The sequence below is a fragment of the Azolla caroliniana genome, unplaced genomic scaffold, assembly GCF_043228905.1.
Source record: "Azolla caroliniana isolate FFs.n. ecotype wild unplaced genomic scaffold, voAzoCaro1.0.p SCAF_20, whole genome shotgun sequence".
In the NCBI taxonomy this organism is placed as follows: domain Eukaryota; kingdom Viridiplantae; phylum Streptophyta; class Polypodiopsida; order Salviniales; family Salviniaceae; genus Azolla; species Azolla caroliniana.
In genome coordinates, this window is record NW_028230455.1 from 10,181,616 (window position 1) to 10,202,832 (window position 21,217).

Sequence of the window (21,217 nt, forward strand, 5' to 3'; positions counted from 1 at the left end):
CATTGATCTTTAGAGACAAACAGTAATGCACTTTGCTCACAAATGTATATTTCATTCCTTTGGATGAGAAAACATCACGTTTTGTCCCGCCGGACAACTTGAGCATGGAATAGAATATCATTGTAGCCTAGTAGGGCATGGCATGGCAAGGCAAGACTTGATATTGAGAACATCTCTGAAAATGCAGTGTATAAAACCCGTCTCATTGTATACAAGTACATAGTTGAACTGGGCAATTTTGTTCAATTAAGGATCTAGCTAACTTCAAGATGTTAAATCTTTCATTTTGCACTAGAACGTTTGAAGCCATGTTAACACCTGAAAAGAATTGTTTGTTTCTCTCTTGGGCCACATTTTCATGACTCATTTGAGCGTAATTTTGGTCACCACTTATGCCTAATTTATACAGCTTCTCGTGAATGTGTCCTGCTCATAATTTCTCAATCATTTCAAGATAAGAATTTAACCACTTTTGAACAAGTATCATCACAACTTTTACATCTCCCAAATAAAAACATAAAACATTAGGAGTTCAATCTCGTCTTTTCTTGTGCAACATGACATAACGTAACAGCACAAGCACATAATTTTACATGCAGCATTATGGAATACATTCCCACAAAAAAAACAGGAACTTAAAAGTAAAACCTTGAAAAATAATTACACACAATATAACAAATGCTAAACAAACCCCATATATATATGCTAAGATATTTCAAATACATTCTTTCTAAACAAGAATTATAAATCAAAATCCGTTTCTCCACATCAAACATGTTTTTGTCATCAATTTCAATAAATCACTTAACATTTTGAGCTATACATCAATAATGATAAAGTGTTGTTATTCATACCAACCATGATGAAAATAATAATCTATACATAAAATGAAACTTTTCTACAATGTTGCATTTATAATAAATGAATATATGGAAAACTTATTTGCAAAACTAAAGAATTCAATCAAATAATTTGCAACTTTTTAATTGGCAAATGCAGCAGCTTCTTGCAAGTTCTGCAATGCCTTATCGTAATTAACAAATCCCATGAACCAGAATTCATGATTGTCCACAGTCAAAATTTCAATGTATTTCTCAGCAGCATTGTTGGGATTTGATGATGGATTTGCCGCCTGTAGACTATCCAACGGAACTACGACCTGGAAAAGAAATACTTCTCTACATATATGTATGTGCGATTGGGTTGGACGTATGTGCATGTATGCATTGGATGTATGAACGGATGTGTCTGCATGGTTGGTTGGTTGGTTTGGTTGGAAGTGAACATGCATGTTGGACTCTAGTTCTAGTTACAATCACTATCCTTAACATGACCCAAACCATCAGAATGGATAATCACAGTTTCACATAATAAAAACCCCACACATCCAATTAACTTAATCCTAGGAATAATCACATAACAAATCTCTCACAAGAAATAACAATCGAGTGACAGTATGTATGGATGAGTGGACACCATTATTTGAAGTGTTTTCACATGGCTTACTGACCTTGGGTTTTTTATTTCTTGTTACATTTCTAGTCCAAATACAATTACAATTACGAGAGATGGGTGTCCCATTTTATAAGAATAGAGAAGTATCGGAGCAAATAATCATATCATTGGGACAATATAAGTTTTACATTATAGTAACACCCTCATGTAGCAATATAAGTTGTTCCTAGACATTTAATAATTAGTTATTAAATGTCTAAGAGCAACTTATATTGCTACATGAGGGCCTTACAGTTACAGTTATTACACAAGAAACTACTCAATTTAAAATGTTTACCTTGTAGTAGATCGAAGCTGTTTGCCCAGACTCCTGTTGGTACGATAGTGGCCGATCGCTACAAAATGCAATCTTCTTTGTAGATATGTATAAAGTACCAGGAATTGGACCGGATGAGGTTGAAAGAAAGCATGCATAAGTCTTGCGGAGTTCCTCTTCTGGGAGTGTATCAAAATTTTGTTTAAAAACTTTGTCAAGTCCACCTTCTGTTAATAATTTTGTTCCTTGGCTTAACCTTCCCAATGCAGTCTCTGCCATGCTGGGACCTGTTTTAACTATAGAAAAAAAACACAAAAAAGATAAGTGAAATGTAAGCAATAGGTGAAGTCACCAAAATGCCCGTACTTGTTGCGCATTTACTAGAATATCACCTAAGTTTTCCAATTTTACCAAATATACCCTCTCGAGTACAAATTTCGCTACTCCAGAGGGGTATTTTGGTAATCTTTGAAACTTTCTGAGTATTCCAATAAATAATCAACAAAATTTAGGGGATATTGTGTCCTAATTTGGAACATGGGGCTTGGCACAGTGGTTCAGGTTCAAGTCCTATAAACTATAGGTCGGGAGTTCGACTACCGACCCTGCAATAAAATGTTCCATTAAGAGAAAATACATAAATATATTAGCCAGATGCACAAATGTAAATATGCATATAAAGCCATTTTTGTGTTGATAAAAGAAGATATGCACAATACTCAAGTAGGGAAAGACCCTCTTACGATGTTGCCAAACATTTCCAGCAGTCTCTTCAGCCTTCTTTGAAATCTCATCAACCTTTAATTTCCACTTGGAAGTATAATCGGTTATGATATCTATTGGACCTGACATGGAAATATATAAGATAATGTTTTGTTAGACATGTTTTGCTCTTATCCAATGTATGATAAATGTCGTTTGAGAAGTTTTTACTCTAAGATGGCCATTTGACTTCAGTCTCAAAACCATGCACCTTTCCTAGTCCATTTGACAACTTGTAGAGTATCACTGATATGGAAGTAAGTCATACACTAATGACAGAGAGCATGCATAATAAGAAAATTGAAGAGAATGAAGGATGTAGAGTACAGGTAGTGCGCCATTTTGATAACCACAAACCCTAGGTCTATGTCTATAACATGGCCATGGACAATATGGTTGGCCAAAGGTTGTACAATACCTTATGGCCCTACTTTAACCTAAATTAACTCCTAGTAAAGTAATTATGCATATACACACAATAACAGAACTCTCAGGTAACTCGATGGCATTTTATCGCATCCCACATGCATAGCTATGCCACAGTGGCTATGATCATAGCTCATAACAAAAGGTTATAACAACCTGACTATGGAGAGAAGTGGTTTTCAACACCAATGGAAGATTACCTTCTCTCAGATGTATCAAAACGCTCAATATATCACAATCGAAAAGCACTTCTCTCAGACTCAGTCCAAGCTATCAATTGATCAACATTAACAACCCAAAATATTCAGTTCCCCTGGATTATAGTCACGTTATTAACACATCAACCTAAATCCAACCTCCACTATTGCTGATTGCATCCAAGCTATCGATACATCCGCATCAAGGCAAGATTCACTTCATTTGACTTGCATTCAACCTATCTAGTGCCAATACATTAAAACTAACCTAACATTCAAGCGATCAAATTGAAAATCTAGAGTTTCCCACACCCTTTATGCTTCTTGAGATTAATTTTGGAGAAGCCTTTCCAATGAATTCAAAGTCAACATCAAACTAAGCTTCACTGAATCTCTTGGATTGCATTCAAGCTATGCCAATACAGCAACATCAAAGCCACAATTCAATGCAATGCACCAAATCCAAATCTAACTTCCCACAGCCTACAAGGAGAATCAACATTCACATGGTCAACCACATAATTTCTCCGATCATATTCACATGAATCACTTAATGCCACAATCAAACATCGTGTATATTGAGTCTATCCTGTTGTTGCTCTCTCTTTTGCTTAATCAACATTAGGCATATTCTTAAGATTGTTATCATGTATGATCTGATCTGATCTATGATAGCAAGTTTCCCACACATCTTTTACTCTTTTCCCAATGTCAATTTCGCACGTCTCATGATTAAACAAGCAATTAATATGAACTCAACCTAAATAGCTACAAATCGAATCACATGAAAACAAGATACGTAACTATTTATAGAAGCTTAGGAAATCAATGTATAACGACACACTAAAACATACAACATCAATATACGATCACACAAAGAAAATCATATGAAATCAGCATGAGGTTACGCATAGAATATTATGAAATTAACATATGGCTAAACATAGAATCATATGAAATCAAAATAGAAATTACACATAGAATCATATGAAATCAAAATGGAGCAACGCATATAGCATAGTTATATATGTTGATTTCACATGATTCTATGTAGATGTGTATATGTAACATACGATCATGCAAATTCCCTAAACCCTAAAGCACCACCACATATATATATATATATATATATGAGATGAACAAATGTCACACTTACTTTTCCCAGTGAAACCAGAGGCAGGGGAAGCAGTTATATAAGGATTTGCAGTAGCAGGGGGAGGGCAGGAGGCCGATTCATGTTGGCCGACACCCTGCCCAATGGAGGGATCCTCTGGCTTAGAAGGTGCTCCCCATTGCCCTGTTTCTGCATATGAAGATGAGGATGGGGGATCTAATTGAGGATAAACAATGGGGTTCTGCTGGCTTGAGCTCATCTCCTCTTCTTTTCTTTCTTTCTTCACTTGGAAGTTGGATAGGAAAGGGGGGGGCAGCTTCTGTCTGATTGTCAAACTTCGATCAGCAAATGATTGATCTGACAGAGAGAGAGAGAGAGAGAGAGAGAGAGAGAGAGAGAGAGAGAGAAGAGTCAGTGGAGACACCCCCCCTGTTCTAATTGTGTGCTTCTCAAGAATGGTCCCAAGGGCATTTCAGGAAATAAAGAAAACACAACTCCACACATACATATGTACTTAATTATAGCTTTAAAGATTAGACCAAAAAGGCCCACTACCTACCCTATCAGTACCTTATACTATGTGTCCATTTGGTTGAATAGAGTCTAGATCGTTTGTAGGGTCAAAGTCGAGGAATCGGCAATAGTTTGGTTTTGGCTTAACCGGTTTGGGCTTGTCAAAAACCAAACCCGATTAAGCCTAAACCGGTTTGGCCCAAATCGGTTCGCTTTGACTTGAGCCATCCCAAACTGAGCTCAGACCGTGTTAAGGAAGCTCGAGCCTTAACCGAATCGAACTGAACCACCAAACCGTTTGAAACGGTTCAACGGTCGAATTTTGGCTTGAGCCGAGCCGTTTGCTGATTCCTAGGTCAAATACAGGTATTTTGCTCTTTACCAACATTTGGATAACTGTGGTCTAAGATAAGTTAATCGAGAGTAGTAAGGCAACCGTGATTTTGTCTGCTAACATGCATTGAAGCAATCCAAAAAAAAAATCCAACAATGAGAATTTCTAGAGCAATCTATCATTCAACCATTGGATATATCTTTGCACCCCGTATTGGGCATCAAAGACAAATTCATTTCATGTATGCCAAATATACCATAACCATGAATATCTCAAGAAATGTTTAAACTCCAAATAACTTTTTTGTGAATTTCATACACGTAAAAGTGATTGATACCTTCCAAGATCTCGAGAAAAAGGTTAACATTTTGACTGAGGATGTTACAAAAAAGAAGAAGCAATGTTCCCTCATCAACTGAGATTCCCTTTCATGCATGAAACAACAGAGAGAAGAATAGCGATATTTATGTATGTAAAAAAGGAGTAACGCAAACTAATATCTCAACCGGCAAGAGGTATTTTCGAATGGAAAGTGTTCCCCAAAAAATATCCGTTTGGCTTTATCAAATCGGATTCGTTTTTTCATGAATGAAACAACACAAAAAAGCATTGCTACGAATCAAGTAGGAATTCTTTGAGCAATGTTTGATCGGACGCTGGTTCACCCTTCAAGACAGATTTGTGGCCAGACAATCTCAATAAAGAGAAAAACCAGAACATGCAGCTAGACAAATGAAGGCGAGCATTTTTTTGTTTTTTCACCCGAAAAGCGGCACCACCGATTTATAGAGGTATTATTAAGGGAAAAGTACCAGGATACCCTTGGAAGTTCCAAATTTACCAAACTACCCCTATGTCCAAAAAAATACCCTTGGAAGTGTATTCTGGTAAATAGACGAACTTCCAGAGGGGTATCCTGGTACTTTTCCATATTATTAACTACCACATCACAAACGAAAAATGTGGTAATGATGCCGATAGGCCGGTGATAGCTTTGGGGGGTATTTGGGTAAAATAATTGAAAGGTGAGACACGTAGGGGGGGGGGGTAATTTGTTTTATATATATCTAAAGAGGGGAGATAGAGGCTGCTATTCTTGGACATATTCTAAAAGGGGAAGGTAGATATAGAGATAGGGGTATTCCAGGAAATATGGAAAATTTGGAGGCCCCAGAGAGGCAGGGGAGGGGCATTTTGCGAGAAATATTCCAGAAACCTGAGGAACAGAGTAAATCTGATTGAATAGGCAGGCAGGCAGAGGCGCCCATTTGAATCACCCCTCTTTGCATCTCCCTTCTCCCTCCCTCTCCCCTAATCAATCAATCAATCAATCAATCAATCTGCTGTCTCTCGCCGTCTTCCCCCCAAATCCGTTCTTCTCTGCATCTTCTGTGTTGATCCATGGACAAGACCAGGCGAGACGAGCAGGAGGCTTATGAGTACTCAGAGGATGTGAAGAGGAAGATCCATCGCTTGAGTAAGACCCCACATCCATCCATCCATCATCATTCATCATCATCCATTATTAATCGGCACTTCAATGATTCCTCAAAATCATAAAAATCAATAAACTTTAGCCTAAATAAGAAGAAGAAGAAGAAGCGGCAGATGGTGGCAAATGGTCATTTGTACATGTATATGTATATGCATACCATGAAGATAAATCTCAGTATTACCTGAACCCCAATGGGATGCTGTTTATCTTCTCTTTTTAATGACCAAATAAACATGCAGATTGGATCTTTTAATAGGAACAAAATGGAATAATAATCACAAAGTAACGTAGAAATCTGATGGCAAGAAAGAACTTTAAAACAAAAATGGGCGATGGACTTAATCCTAAGGCAGAGCCAAGGAAGTTAAGACAAAACAAATTAACAGAAATGTGTGATGGTCGCAGAATGCTACATTAGATATGACCAAAATGATCTCCAAATGAGCAAAATGGGAGCAATAAACTATGCACATTAATATTCGGAAAAGTACTTAATTTGTTTGATGTGTGTGAACGAAAAGATGTTCAATTTTTTGTTCAGGTCTGAGCAAGAGATTCTACCTAAGAGCTTCACAAATCAAGGTTCAAAGAAACAATGGCGCGATTGTGGCTGCCAAGCTACGGAACCGACAACTTCGGGCCACATTGGCGGCGTTACGAGAGAAGGAGCGTAATGCACTCGGAGCCAATGACCTTGTCCGAATGCAGAAACGTGTGGCGTGTCTCAAAGACCTCCATAATCGCCTCCTCGAGGAGGGGAAAACCAAAAGAAAGCTTGTAAGTGTTGCCATGCTACACAACTACACTCTTATCTTGTTCTCCTTGTTTTTTATATCCTTGTTGATACTTGTTTATTGACCATACTAGATAAATTCGATGCCCCCTACAACATGTAACGATTGGTTTGTCGACAATACTTTTGCTTAGACATGTGCGCTCTCCATCGCTACTTCCTAGAATACAGTACACATTGGTTATATGTGACATGTCCTTGTTTTAGCTGATTTCAAGCTTGGTTCTACTGTTGATTTGACTTGTAGCATGAGTGGGAGTGATGGGGCTAAAGAAGTTGTGATTGTTCTTTGTTGATGAGCTTGCGTTGTTGTATTTGTTGTCCAACAACTTCTCCTCATATCACTTGAGTTCTAGCAAGAACAGCCCCAAGCACAGTTGGTTCTCATATTCCATTACTTTGTGTAGTGGACATAAAGCAATGGTTAAAGAGGCAATCATATCTCCCTCTTATTTAATGAAAAACAGTAAAAAAACATAGTGTTCTTCAGATTCCATTCGCTGATGACACAATCAGCAAATTCTTTCTTCTAGAGAGAGAAAGAGACAGATTTGACCAATGTGCATGGGTTAATAATAAATACACTAAAGTGAGAAAGAAAGAGAGGTTTATATATATAACCCCATTTCTATTTTCTCTATTAGTTGGCAGAGTGTAAAACAGAGGCGGAGATGGCAGAAATCGATGCTCAAGATGTACTGGATCAAAAGAGCCCACCTCTGTGCAAGTATAAGGAGCTTTCATCCCAAGTTCAAGAGTTGAAGTCTCAACTTAGAAAGGCTCGTGACATGGACTCGAAATATCAAAAAATGCTCAAGCCTATGCTCGATGAACGTACCATCTTCGATGCCAAAGTATGAATGACCATACAATTTGCATAATTTTAGTGACATTATGTGTCTTGGAAATTCATAATCCTTTATCTTTATATATAGGGGTGTGCTATATGTGTGAAAGAATACATGCATGTGTCTGTATGTATGTATTATGCACATGTCTCTGGCCATGTGTCTATAAGATTCATATTTTAATACTAAAATATAGGGCAGTGTATGTGTATGTAGATGTATGTATTATATATCTCTCTTACAATATGTGTGTTTAAGATACATATATTAATATTTACATATTGGGGTCTGTATGCGTATGTATGTATGTATGTATGTATTTCTGTGTGTATGTATGTCTATGTCTATATGTACATACGCATGTAATGTACATTCTACATGAGTGTATGTATGTAGGATAAAGGAATAACACATAGCATATTGATAATGTGATTTAAACCATATTTCCTATTTATGTGCATAAAGGAGGATGTTATACACATCATGATTCACTGCACATTTATCTTATAATCGAATAGGTAGATACTATGGCAAGAAATGTTGCAAAGAAGCATCAAGAGTTTGATGAGCTCACGTTTATGTACCATGATGCGACACGAACACGCGAATTAGCTCGAGGAAAACTTCACCAAGTAGGTATGAGTCCCTTATAAAGGAAATAATGATGTATTGTGCTTATTGTCGCTGCATGTATGATTCTCATACTCTTTGAAAGAGGAATCAATCATTAGTGAGAACACGACAAACTCATCTCTTTTCTCTGAAAGGAATTCGGGACGAGTTAGGGTGGTTTCTTATCTCATCTCATGTCAAATAGTCTAAAAGTTTTCCATAGGAAAATTATTCTTATTTCATAATCTAATTTTCTTTTCTATTCATGCATTATCTGAAAATATATTTGTTGAATGGTATAGTACTGACTATTTTTCTTGGCTACCAATATATAGCTTCTTAAGGAAAACTTCCCTCCTGGAGTTCGATACCATCTTCTCTTTGTAAAGGTTCTGATTTCTTACCTATAAGACATTCTGGTGACATAACCAATCAAAACTTTGCTAATGATATATAAATGGTGTGCACAAATTGAACTCACTTTAGTTAGGATTTGAGAGAGTTATCAGCAAATTGATTTGAATTTTGTGACCATATAGTCTAGCAAAAGCAAGAATAACAAAACTATACTTGAATTGGAGGAAGCTATAGCAAATATCACCACAAAGTTTCGAACGAAGAATATGAAGGAGCTCTACTTACACTTAATTGAAGAAGAAAGAAAAAAACTTTACATGAGCTATTATATTAATGAATTAAAGGAGATGGTGGAAAAGCTCAAGGATGGCTCTACATCTTCAAAGGTATTTACATATACGAGATTTATAATTGTTTGAGGTCATGTGATGCTCTTTATAATGTTTGGTTGTAAAAATGTGGCTTTACAAATCACTTTCCACTACTATTTCCCCTTAAGCAGGAATGATAAAAAACATATCAGACGCAATAATAAGATCATGACATGATGATATTCTGATACAAGAATAGAGGATTGGTTTCATTTTGAATTCTGTAAAGATGGTGAAATATAATCGTGTCACAAGAAACCAAATGTAACTGAAATGTTTCTTCTCTGATTTGATTTCATAGAATTTGCATGAGAAAGTGATCAAATTAAGAAGGAAGATTTGCAAGCCATCGGACACTAAAAGAGAAGAGGCACAAACGGATGCCAAGACTTCTTGCAAGCCCAACAGTATTGCAAACAATACAGTTACAAAAGGTCATAGGGAAGTAGGTGTGAAACATAAGCTTTTCAAGATGGTCAAAGGATTACAAAAGCTTATTGATAAGATCCAAGAAGGAAGATTATACAATGTGAGCGGAAAGATTTGTGTAAAGTTATTCAAAATCTTTGGGTTCATTACTATTCTAAGTATTTTGTAATTGGCCTACATAGGAGAATCTAGTCCATCCAGAGTTTGCTTGTTTATATTGTCTCATGTAAAAACAGGGTCATTGTGTATGTGCATGCATGGATGTATGTGTATGTCTGTGTGCATGCCAACTCTATAACTCAAACACATATGTTTATGTGTGCACATTCAATTATAAATGGATGGATGGTTATACATCAGGGACATAAATGAATGTACATATACATGCATTTTCACTATATACATAACCTTGTATGTATATAAGTTTTTATCTTCTTACATTTCATGAAATTGACAGAGTGAGAATGAACAAGTAAAGAGAATGTTGTTGCAGCTTGAGCAAAAACTAGTCCAAATACTACAAGTAAATATATTCTATCCATTTAGCATAGTATTAGAATGTTAGAGTTTATGATCAATACAATATACTATTTTATAGTTAAATGTTGCAAGTAATTTGACGCATTTTACATTATAACATGACTAGGGAGTCCAACAATGGAATGATGAAATGAAAGCTGAGAAGGCTAAGGAACATTATGCAAAATTTCATAGAACAAGCATAATGATACGAGAGAACTATGAGAAAAAACTTGGATCATCTCAAGATGATAAAAGTCCACGAACATGAGACATACATCAAGTTGATAGAAATGTTAATGTCAAGTAGGCTGGGACACGGGAACACTTTGTATACTGAAAATAAATTGTGTACCATTACCGTGTCACTGCATGGAACGGAAAAATTTGTGAGGAAAGGAGTACTTTCATGAAACTATACTAGTTTGCAAAGAGTATTCTTGTGATAATTTTAGTAGTGGACATTTGTTTGTTACTAATGGTAAACTTTTTGTTAATATGTAAGTTAAACTTCAACATGTTCCATAATAACTATTTCTTGGTATGTGTATGTGGGAAAAATCTTCCAGTATGACACAATCACATGTATGGGTTAATTTGAAATGTTAATCCTTGCTCCAAAGAAAGACTGTACTCTGTGCTACTTTACATAAACATATTCAAAGGCTTCTTTAGCTTGTTCAACTACTCTTTACATCAAGAATTTTGGTCTCAAGAACCAAATAAGATTTCAAGCTACTTCCAGAATGAGTAATGTTTATACATGAGTTGAATCTTGTGGAACCTAGATTTTCCCATTTTTTTATGAAATGATATAAATTGTCATTTCATAATTTCCATGGATCAAGTATTTGGAATCACGAACAGTGTGTTACTTATATGTGGATGCATGGTTGAACAATGCAAGTATTACATCCAGATTATCTGCAATGTGGGCAGAAAGTTTGACAGTATAGAAAACTTATGTTCTTTGGATCATATAGAGCACTCCAGGAACTGAGACTTCTTATCAAAGCCGAAGTATATCCAAGTAAAAATTATCTACATGAGGCAGGAAAGCATTTTACTTCAGCATATATATTTCTTGAGAAACAAAGTTTCTCTTGACTAGTGTTACATAGCATTTTTTGGGTTTTCCTCTTATGAAAGACGCAAAGCGACTTCTTGCAGAAGTGCTCGTTTCTGTGCAGCACTAAGAACACCTTTGCTCTCAGCATCTTCCAATACATCTGCCATGATTGCTGCTGCATGTTGTAATGGTTCCTCTGCAGTCCTCTTCAACATGAATACCTTTACATCCATTGATTACAACATTCATCAAGAAATTTTCTTTTCTTTTGAACTGTCATAATTCAAAGAGAGCACCCATCTAAAGGATTATTTGATAGATTCAATATTCATCAAGATTCTGATATTTTTTGAACTGTCTACAGGATTATATATACTGTATAGATTAAATATCTGTTACTTTTAAACAAACAAAGACTCAAAAGAGCAAGCATTGAAAGGATTATTAATTTCTTCCTATACCTGTCCATGATGAGTAATCTCAAGGATACCAGGTTCTTGAATCCATGGCTCTCCATCAATTTGGACAGGAAAAGCATTATCTATGTGGATTTGGATGACCTGACCTTGACCAAGTCTCCGTGGACTTGAAAATCCCATCTGTATTAATCAAGGACATATAATCCATGACAAAAGAATGAAGAACTCCCAAAGATTTACAAAGCAAAAGTATGCAGGCAAATTTTTAACATATGAATCCCCAACAGTTCCAGCGTTTCATATATATTTTAGCTTTTTTTGCCGAATATTACTAGTAAATTATTCAAAATTTTGTAAATCTGGGGATTCTTTCTGAAACTGTCATCATAAGAATATCCTAGAGTTTCCAAAACCTTAACATATAGTGATCTGGGAAAAATTCAGCCCTAATTTTATCCATGGCTGCCACAAATGGCAACATCCCTATTACAAGAAAAATAAAGAGTGTATACCTGGAGTTTGCCTAAATGCCATGTTCCACAAATCCCAATAACTTCAAGACGTTTATCATGCATCGACTGTGGAAGAAAATCACCCAGATAATCTTCATTCTGCCATAAATCAACACCTCCCATGTAGCTTGGAATGTTTATCACAACAATACCCTCGAGATCCTGTGGATGATATAAACGTAATTTGCTGTGGTCACTGAAAAGACACTTACATGGTTAAATACAAAGCCAAATGTTTATGGTTGCAAGTATTACCTCCAGTATCGGTACTTCTGACCCGTCGACATACAAGTGAAGATGCTTTGGCAAGTTAGCACATGCTCTATCCAAAATGTCTTTAGCACCTTCCTTGGCATAAAGCATTTTGTTCATGAACTATTTTGAGATGAAAGGTTAGCATCAATAAATGGCAAATGTAAGATGTTTACTATTTGGATAATCTAAGCTATATGACCTACTACGATCACGTGCTTATATGATGGCAGCATATCTATATGCAAAACCACTGTAGTCTCCTGCACCTGAGCATCGAATCTAGTACTAGATTCATTAAGATTAAAATGGATATCATGTATAGCAAGTTCCAGGTCTATGGAACAGAACAATCCCTCATGTATAAGACAATTCATATAATTTAATGCATCTGTACAGTAACTAGTTGTGCGGTCCAATCATGATAACATTGTGATTAATTTTCTTAGTTACTCTTAACACGAACGCTCATCAATCTTCTAACTTACTTGACTGTAGAACCTCTCTGGATTCTCTTCTCGCAATAAATGGATGTCCAGCGCGACCTTTGCATCACATCCAATACCTGAATGTTTTGCAAAAATGTTGAGCCCCAGTTCATGAAGCTTAAATTTGAGGGACGTCAACAATACAGGAAGCATTACCTAGGTAATTGTTCATACCCTTCTTCCTTCTGGATTCTATGTTGTTATTGGAGCTTTTATCAGTAATCATTACCTTCCATCTATCCAGCACCGTCACTGCAGCATGATCAATTTGGGTCAATACCATTGATAGCCCACCTTTCCTCTTCACAACTCCATAACCCCCACCCCACGAGAGAACCCTTGCAAGATCATTTCCGGTTCCTATAGGGAGAATAGCAACAGGAGGGGGAGAATCGTAGTTTTGTTTTTCAATCGCATCAAGCACCCAACCAACAGAGCCATCGCCACCGCATACAAGAACCCTAAAATGCGATACATTTTTGAAGAATTCTAACCCTACTTCTGGACCTTCAGTTGCACTTATTTCAAAAACCTGTTAGTTTCAAAAAGTAGAAATTGATGTTCTGTAAGCTCAATAGAGACTCAGTAAACTCTTGGATTTACAGATTGTGAAAATTTAATCTTCAAAAAATTAGTATATTAATTTATAAACTATGCAGGCTCTTTTTCATATATTCAAAGCTGAACTTTCTAATTAATATGGAATGCTAATCGGCTGCAATACACTTGTTACATAAACTATCACCAAAGATTTTAGAGTACCACATACATATGGTCACCTCCAACAACCTCGGAAAAGATGTTAATATCAAAGACATAACAATTGGTATGTTGTGTGAATGCTGAGGTGGATTCAAACATTTCACATTGTGTTAAATAATCTAGATACATGCACGAAAAATGCATAGAAGATCCTCATCCTAACATTCATATAGTCTAGCGAATGTAGGTGTCTAAAAGATAGATATAATTATATTTTTTAAATTGGTCATTTGTTTTGAAAAACTCCTTGTCAGATGTGCCTGTTTGGATGTTTCATTTCATGTTTGAAACCAAATTCCAACGATTATGTATAATCAGACAACTTCATCCTTTTAGCCCATTAAGCCAAGGAAAAGCTAGTTAGATACCAGCTAAAATCACATGTCAGTACTTTCTGGAGAAAAACAAGTAAGCCAAGGACCTCGTCCAATAATCAAGAGGCTCATCTCATATATGGTGACTACATTATCCCAAAACCTTCGAGGAAGTTGTGCATGATGTCGATCAACAATGATCACAAGTGGATACTAAGCATCCTAGTTTGGATTTTATAAGTTGCATCCTGAATGGAAGTTATCAGTCCGTTTTGTAATTTCAAGGATCACTCTCGTCAGGGACAAGCATGATCAGCCTGCACACAAAGAGTCGGGCATATGACCTGTATAAAGTATCCCAATACAAAAGCAATTTTGTCTAGCAAGGCAATCTAACCTCAGAACATGAATCATCAATCTGTTTGATTGGTGAAGCTACATGTCCTGCTCAAGACTTCTCCCTTGGGTGAATAGTTTGGAAAATAACTGAATACACTGTTGGCCATACTTGATGTTGGGAAAGCATGGACACAGGTATAGGGGACACTGCTATAAGAAAACCAGTATTAAAAACCTGCACAATACTCGGTAGCTAGGGCATCACCTCCAGATTAATTTGAATAATACCATCACCGTCTCGCAAAGCTCTAACAGAAGAACAGGCCTGACACGCTTTGCAGAGAAAAATCTATGCTCATGTTATCAGCCCAAGATGTCCAATGACCTTGTTGACCTTAACCAGTCTTCTTGGTCCTGCAAACTTCAAACTTTATAGTAAACATCATACATGTGCCTGCATCAAATTTTCTATGTTTTCAAGACTGACATGTAAAGCAGTTTCTTTGTAGTGTTGCAATGTTTCCGAATGCACTATACATGATCCAAACTGTCATTAGATAGGCTTATGAGGCAATAAAGCTGAAAAATATTGCATAGGAAAATCTGAACGCCTCGGACCAGCACACTACATGTTACAAGCTGAAACTGTGAAGGCTTCCTTTGGAAGAAAGTTGACAGACTAAACAAGGTAATACAGAATGTTGATGTAGACTCTCTTTTTAGAAATCATGGGAGCATGATACATGGCATCTCCCACAAATTGAAAGATATGCGTCATGCTCTAGATGGATGCCAAACATTAGGAATTACCAAGGTGCATGTACAAGAGGACAAGACGGAGTCTCCATTATGTATGAGAAAGTAATAAACATCGTAGTAATCATTTGCAAATTTGACAGAGGCCAAAGATACATATGGGTCACCATCATGAAACTCTAAAATGAGAAGGCAGCTTAATCTTTGCTCTGAAACACTCAAATGGGCAGACCCCTCAGCACAAGAATGGATGGATGTTTTGCCCAACCAGGCAATTAGACCAACGTATTACCTAGGTCAATGTATTAATACGATAGCATCACATAATCCTCAATATTGAGTATATTACAAGTGACGGAAAGCTTAGGCCAGACCCACATTCAGACATCCATGTCCAACAGGGTACAACGTGCCATTATGCTAGTGTGGCTCACAAATTTGGGTAACATGCTTCCTAATCATTGCAAACAATCCACCTTTTACACGTGTAGTTGTTAACAAATATAGGATTCCACGTGCCTACAACATATATATTAACTTGTAAAACTCCATATGTGACTGTCTTTGCAATGGGAAAATAGTAGATGCAAAATAAAAGTAAGCTAGAGAAAAAAACTGAAGGCAAAAAATGACAGTTTACATAACACGTTGAGACACTATAGTGTACCATGCTGATGCTAAATGTTCTTCCATGCTGAAAATAGAGATGTGTGGCTGGAAAAATACTAAGGAGAAAGAAGAGAATGTTAACCTGTGCAGTCTTAACCAGCCTGAGATAGAAGTACATGCAGCACTCTTGTACATGAAATACACTGAAATTAGAGAGGCTTTTCATCAGTTACAACATAGGTAGTGCACTGCATTTCAAGAACTCATAAAGAGGACACCCCCTTCACCTGGAGGCTTTTTCAAGCATTAAGACATGGGTAGTGCACTGCATTTCAAGAACTCATAAAGAGGACAGACCCTTCACCTGTAGCTTTGGGTATCTTTTTCCATGTTAAGTAGAGTTCTGAGCAGAGCTCACTTACACTTTGATTCCCAGTTACAATTAGATAGTGCATTTGATTTTTTATATCACTTCTGTTTGGTTCTTAGTTTCCTCACATTAGTGCTGCAGAGAGTACTTTGTAAAAGCTTCAAGGTCCCATGGGTTATTTTAGTCCCCTGCAGATCATCATTGTACAAAGCTGAAGCTGTGTTCCAAGGAATGAAGCTCTATTCAACTAATGAGGTATTCTCACAGGTTTTACAGTGGAAGATAACCATTATCAAATATACAAGAGAACCAAATGGCCTCTGACAAGACTAAGACAGTGAAGCTCCAGTAAAGTACATACTCCTCTACTCTGATATATTCTCCAAAAGTTGGTCACCACCACCTTTCTCTGGATGGGCAATTGATATCACAAGTTCATGAACGAAGAGAACAACAAACCAGCATATTTGCAAACGAAAATTGCTTCACAGACGTATTTTCCACAAGTACTGACTACAAGTGGGAGATAATTCACTGACATGCTGGACATAATATGTAAAGCCATAAAAGATATGTATATGATTTGAAAATATTCCTGATTTTCTGTAGTATCAGACATATGGACCAAAACACTAGGCCCTACCTATTCCATTATCCATACACAAAGAACAATGGGTGACCCTATTCCTACTTGAGGAAGATAAACCATTGTGAAGAACCAACACTGAAGAGAATATGCTTTCTGGCCACGAGACCAAGCCAAACATCAAAGATATGTTATCATTTTTCAACTGTGCCATGCAAGCCTCCATTACCTAACTTTTTTATAGCATTGTGTTCAGCGGCATGGTGAAGGTGAAAGTATGTATAGGATAGTGTGCAATGCACAAATAACTAAGGAGCATCCCATAATGATAATTGGCACTATTCAAGATGAATCAACAATTAGCAGGCTCTTTGACACTCCTACTAGATACCATAATTATCCTGTTATATGGTCCTTGTTTTTACATAAGGTATCACAGAAAATCTCATTTTAACATGGCTTCCTCTAAACATTAATATATAATGTACCTATCTTGCTTTCTCATCAATATGAAATAAAAGTTTACCATTTTTACATTGCAATAGATGAATGAAATAAAAATATAAACATTCTCCAACCTGAATAGGATTCAAAAGCATATTTAGTTGTCTCTTCAGTGTTCCCCCAAGTTGAGCTCCACTCTTTTTGTTCACAAAAACAAGTAAAGGTCTGGCATCGGAAGAAATATCTACCAATGCATATCTAGAACATTTCTCAGCCTCCTGATTCAAGTTTCCACTCGACTCAACACGTGGTGTCTGCTCATTTTGATTGTCAACTGTCAATTGAGATTTGCCCTCTCTCTGAAGACCATTCTCAGCTTGATTATCAACTGACGATTTACCCTCTCTTTGAGATCCATCGAGAGTACTGTTGAGTTTAGAATGAGCATCAGCATCTGATTTAGCATTAACTGAATCTACAGTATCACCAACTGCCTCAACATTCAAATCTGAACAATGAGAAGGCACTCCACTGGTATTGGAAGAACTACTCAAAGTGCTAGATTGAGATTTCCGAGGTTTGCTTTTTCCTCCTCTTTTACTTATTTGTCGCACAGTTGATGCAATCTCAGTAGCACCATGCGTGATTGAGCTGAAAAATCCTCCACCGATATTCTTATCTAATGTATCCTTCACAGAGAGAGGAGATACAATAAGCCTCTTAAAAGCACCAAGATCGCATAAATCATCAGTCTCTCGCTGGGGAACAGAATGACAACCAACGTGAACTTGTCTTTGGCACCATACACATTGCCAAACAGCAGCCGGAGCAAGAAAAAAACCCGTGCAAGGCTCATTACAAATCATGCAAACATTAGGTTCGTCTTCTTTATCATCCCATTTCTCGATCCATTGGTGCTTGAGAAACTTACATTTCCCAGCTAAAGCAACATTCTTACAATCTTGATGGGCACTCTTAGAGCAACTCAGGTGAGCTCCAAGACCGCATATAGAGCATCGACATATTGCCGACATGGAGGTTGAAAGTGTCTGGGATGGTATAAGAGACTCTAAGCAAACACAACAGGTGGAAGAGCTGCCAGTCTTTTGTGTCGATTCTTGCGTCCATTTATGACGTATTGATGAGATGCCACCAGAGCTTGATCTATGCTTTGCATATGCAAACTTAATCCAATGAATAGAAGCTCTTCTTTGCAATTGAAGCATCAATACAGAGAAGGTAAAGATGCCCACAAGCACTGTAGTGAACCATGCTGGAGCCTCGATGAATCTATGGATCGCTATGCGAAAGAATCCATATGCTTCATTAAATGAAGGTGGATACAAGAACCTTATATAAGGATTTTCCATCCAGAATTACCTCCCTACATACACATATAAAGTAGGCATAATCTTAATTTCATTACATTTGCAAAAAATTCAGTAAATTGTTTTCGTGTCTGTTAAATGTCACTCCTTTTAAGTGATTCCCAGAAATGCCACAGTTTTCCTTAATGAATAACTGGTCACTAACAGGCTTAACAAAGTAGTATGCCATATAAGGAATACAATGTTGAATCAAGATTCGGACTGTAATTACACAACACGCCACAAAAATATCAATGTTCATTAACAGACGCTTTATGCTGATTAGTCAGGATTTGGACACAATTTGATTTGTTGGTCTTGATTAATCGATTCATTAGAGATAACATTACTTGATTAATCAATTATATTAGTTGAACATTATCTATTTCGCCAATTAATCAACTTAATCAACAACTCATTACTTAATCTGCACATTACTCAAATGATAATCAGTTAATTACCATCCAAATCTTGACAATAATCTGTGAATTCTTTAGATAACCGGCTACTTAATTATATCTATTGGTTCTCAGGGTATTTCAGAATAATTAAGAAAAAAGAATGGCATTTTCAAAATCAATACACACACACACACACAAACACACGTGAAGAACTCCACAGCCAAATCCAGAGCATCAGATGAGCTCATTGTGCGTGAATACATTCACGGGTATATCAAGATTTGAACCGAGAAAAGGCCGAGTTCTTCTTCTTACGTATACATATACATAAGAAATAACGGTTGAACGCAAACAAATCAAATATGTACCTGATCAGAAAAATAGAGAGATGAAGAATTTCATGAGCAGAAATGAAGCCCCAGGAAAAGGAAAAACCGGATCTTGCTTCTTAAAATAATCCATTGTCCTCAGCACGTAAATCTTGGCCTGTTCTTCATAGTCTCCGACATCTGCTAATAAATAATGCATAACGAGTGGCGATGGAAAGGTAGCAGATGGGGAGAGGGAGCACAGAATACAGAGATCATATTCATGTGTTCCTCGCGCCGAAGGGAAAATCTGAATCAAGATCTCTTGTGAACAGAAGGCAAGGAAAGGTTTAATACATAAACTAACAAACTATATAAGAAAAAAGCAGCAAACAAGAAGAAGAAGAAGAAGAAGAACGCTAGCCCATACATATAAATTTATAATGATATATCATATATGTATGTAATGTATGTATGCATTGTATGTATGTATTGTATTGTATTAAATTTGTATGTATATGTATGTATGTGTGTATGTAGGTACGTACGTACGTATGTATATGTATGTATATGTATGTATGCGTGTGTGTGTGTGTGTGCGTGTATGTATGCATATGTATGTATGTATGTATGTATGTATGTATGTATGTGTGTGTGTGTGTGTGTGTGTATGTATGTATGTATGTATGTATGTATGTATGTATATATATGCGTGTATGTATGCATATGTATGTATGTATGTATGTATGTGTGTGTGTATGTATGTATGTATATATGTATGTATGTATGTATATATGTATGTATGTATGTATGTATGTATGTATGTATGTATGTGTGCATGCATGCATGTATATATGTATATATTTGATTCAGCTATAACAACCATGGAAAGGATTATTGAATACGTGTTTTAAGGTTCGAAAAAAGTCCATCAGATCGACTTCCTAGAATTGTATGGGAAGCAAGTAAAAAGATTCAAAAGACGCATTGAAAGAAAGAAAAAATTGTAGATGGGATGCAAGATATGGAAAATTGGTTGGGTAGATGGGATGCAACACACTTGCTTCATGATGCATCACTTAGAGATTTCTCTGTAAATGAGGCCTTTTTGCAACATCAATGTATCATGACATGGGACAAATGTGGAGGCGCACGCTTCATACATTATACTACACATGTTGCATCTAACTACAAAACCATATTCTTTGTAGAACGGGAAACTGTACACGTCGATACATGTTAGAGCCCATCCTATTGTCTGTAATTCAAACCATTGCTTCCACGTGACTTACCTCACATGCATTGCGATATAAGACGAAGCATTTGGGGCACAAGTGATAATAGTGCTCGACTATGCACACTTTGCCCTAAACTAGCACGAATTTCTCTCACAACCACAATGTGCACTCTCAATTGCAACATTCATTAGTAAAGTTCTTGAACATTGAGAGTCACTACTCACTTTCACATGTATCACGTGAAATGTAATATTTTTGGTCTCATGGGTGTTACGAGCATGGCCATATAATATCCAGTGGTAAGATTGTACCGTAGTATTCTATACACATGGATAAAGTGTTAGGGTTAAACAAGAGTGTAAATAAGGGAATGATTACTTTTAATCCTTGGGATTGAGACAACCCATTAAGGCCAAGTGTGAACTTGCATGGGGGCCTTAGG

General features: G+C 36.7%; 3 protein-coding genes across 3 annotated transcripts; 1 reads left to right on the plus strand and 2 right to left on the minus strand.

The window, feature by feature from the left end:
- Nucleotides 1-758: 758 nt before the first annotated feature.
- On the minus strand, nucleotides 759-4,558 carry LOC147850955 (GEM-like protein 1). Its single transcript, XM_087335754.1, has 5 exons — nucleotides 4,428-4,558; nucleotides 4,313-4,394; nucleotides 2,515-2,616; nucleotides 1,793-2,067; nucleotides 759-1,159 (listed from the first exon to the last, which is right to left on the minus strand). Exons 1-5 carry the CDS (start codon nucleotides 4,527-4,529, stop codon nucleotides 983-985), a joined length of 738 nt encoding a protein of 245 aa, XP_087191880.1. The 5' UTR covers nucleotides 4,530-4,558; the 3' UTR covers nucleotides 759-982.
- Nucleotides 4,559-6,457: 1,899 nt separating this feature from the next.
- Nucleotides 6,458-11,066, plus strand: LOC147850956 (uncharacterized). The gene is made up of 9 exons (XM_087335417.1): nucleotides 6,458-6,594; nucleotides 7,154-7,389; nucleotides 8,050-8,259; nucleotides 8,772-8,885; nucleotides 9,201-9,254; nucleotides 9,405-9,608; nucleotides 9,895-10,122; nucleotides 10,480-10,545; nucleotides 10,669-11,066. Exons 1-9 carry the CDS (start codon nucleotides 6,519-6,521, stop codon nucleotides 10,810-10,812), a joined length of 1,332 nt encoding a protein of 443 aa, XP_087191543.1. The 5' UTR covers nucleotides 6,458-6,518; the 3' UTR covers nucleotides 10,813-11,066.
- A 171-nt stretch (nucleotides 11,067-11,237) lies between these two features.
- Nucleotides 11,238-19,729, minus strand: DGK1 (diacylglycerol kinase1). The gene is made up of 8 exons (XM_087335753.1): nucleotides 19,598-19,729; nucleotides 17,596-18,845; nucleotides 13,438-13,813; nucleotides 13,282-13,358; nucleotides 12,797-12,916; nucleotides 12,542-12,703; nucleotides 12,072-12,209; nucleotides 11,238-11,831 (listed from the first exon to the last, which is right to left on the minus strand). The coding sequence occupies exons 2-8, from the start codon at nucleotides 18,829-18,831 to the stop codon at nucleotides 11,682-11,684; spliced, it is 2,259 nt and encodes a 752-aa protein (XP_087191879.1). The 5' UTR covers nucleotides 18,832-18,845; nucleotides 19,598-19,729; the 3' UTR covers nucleotides 11,238-11,681.
- Between the last annotated feature and the right edge of the window lie 1,488 nt (nucleotides 19,730-21,217).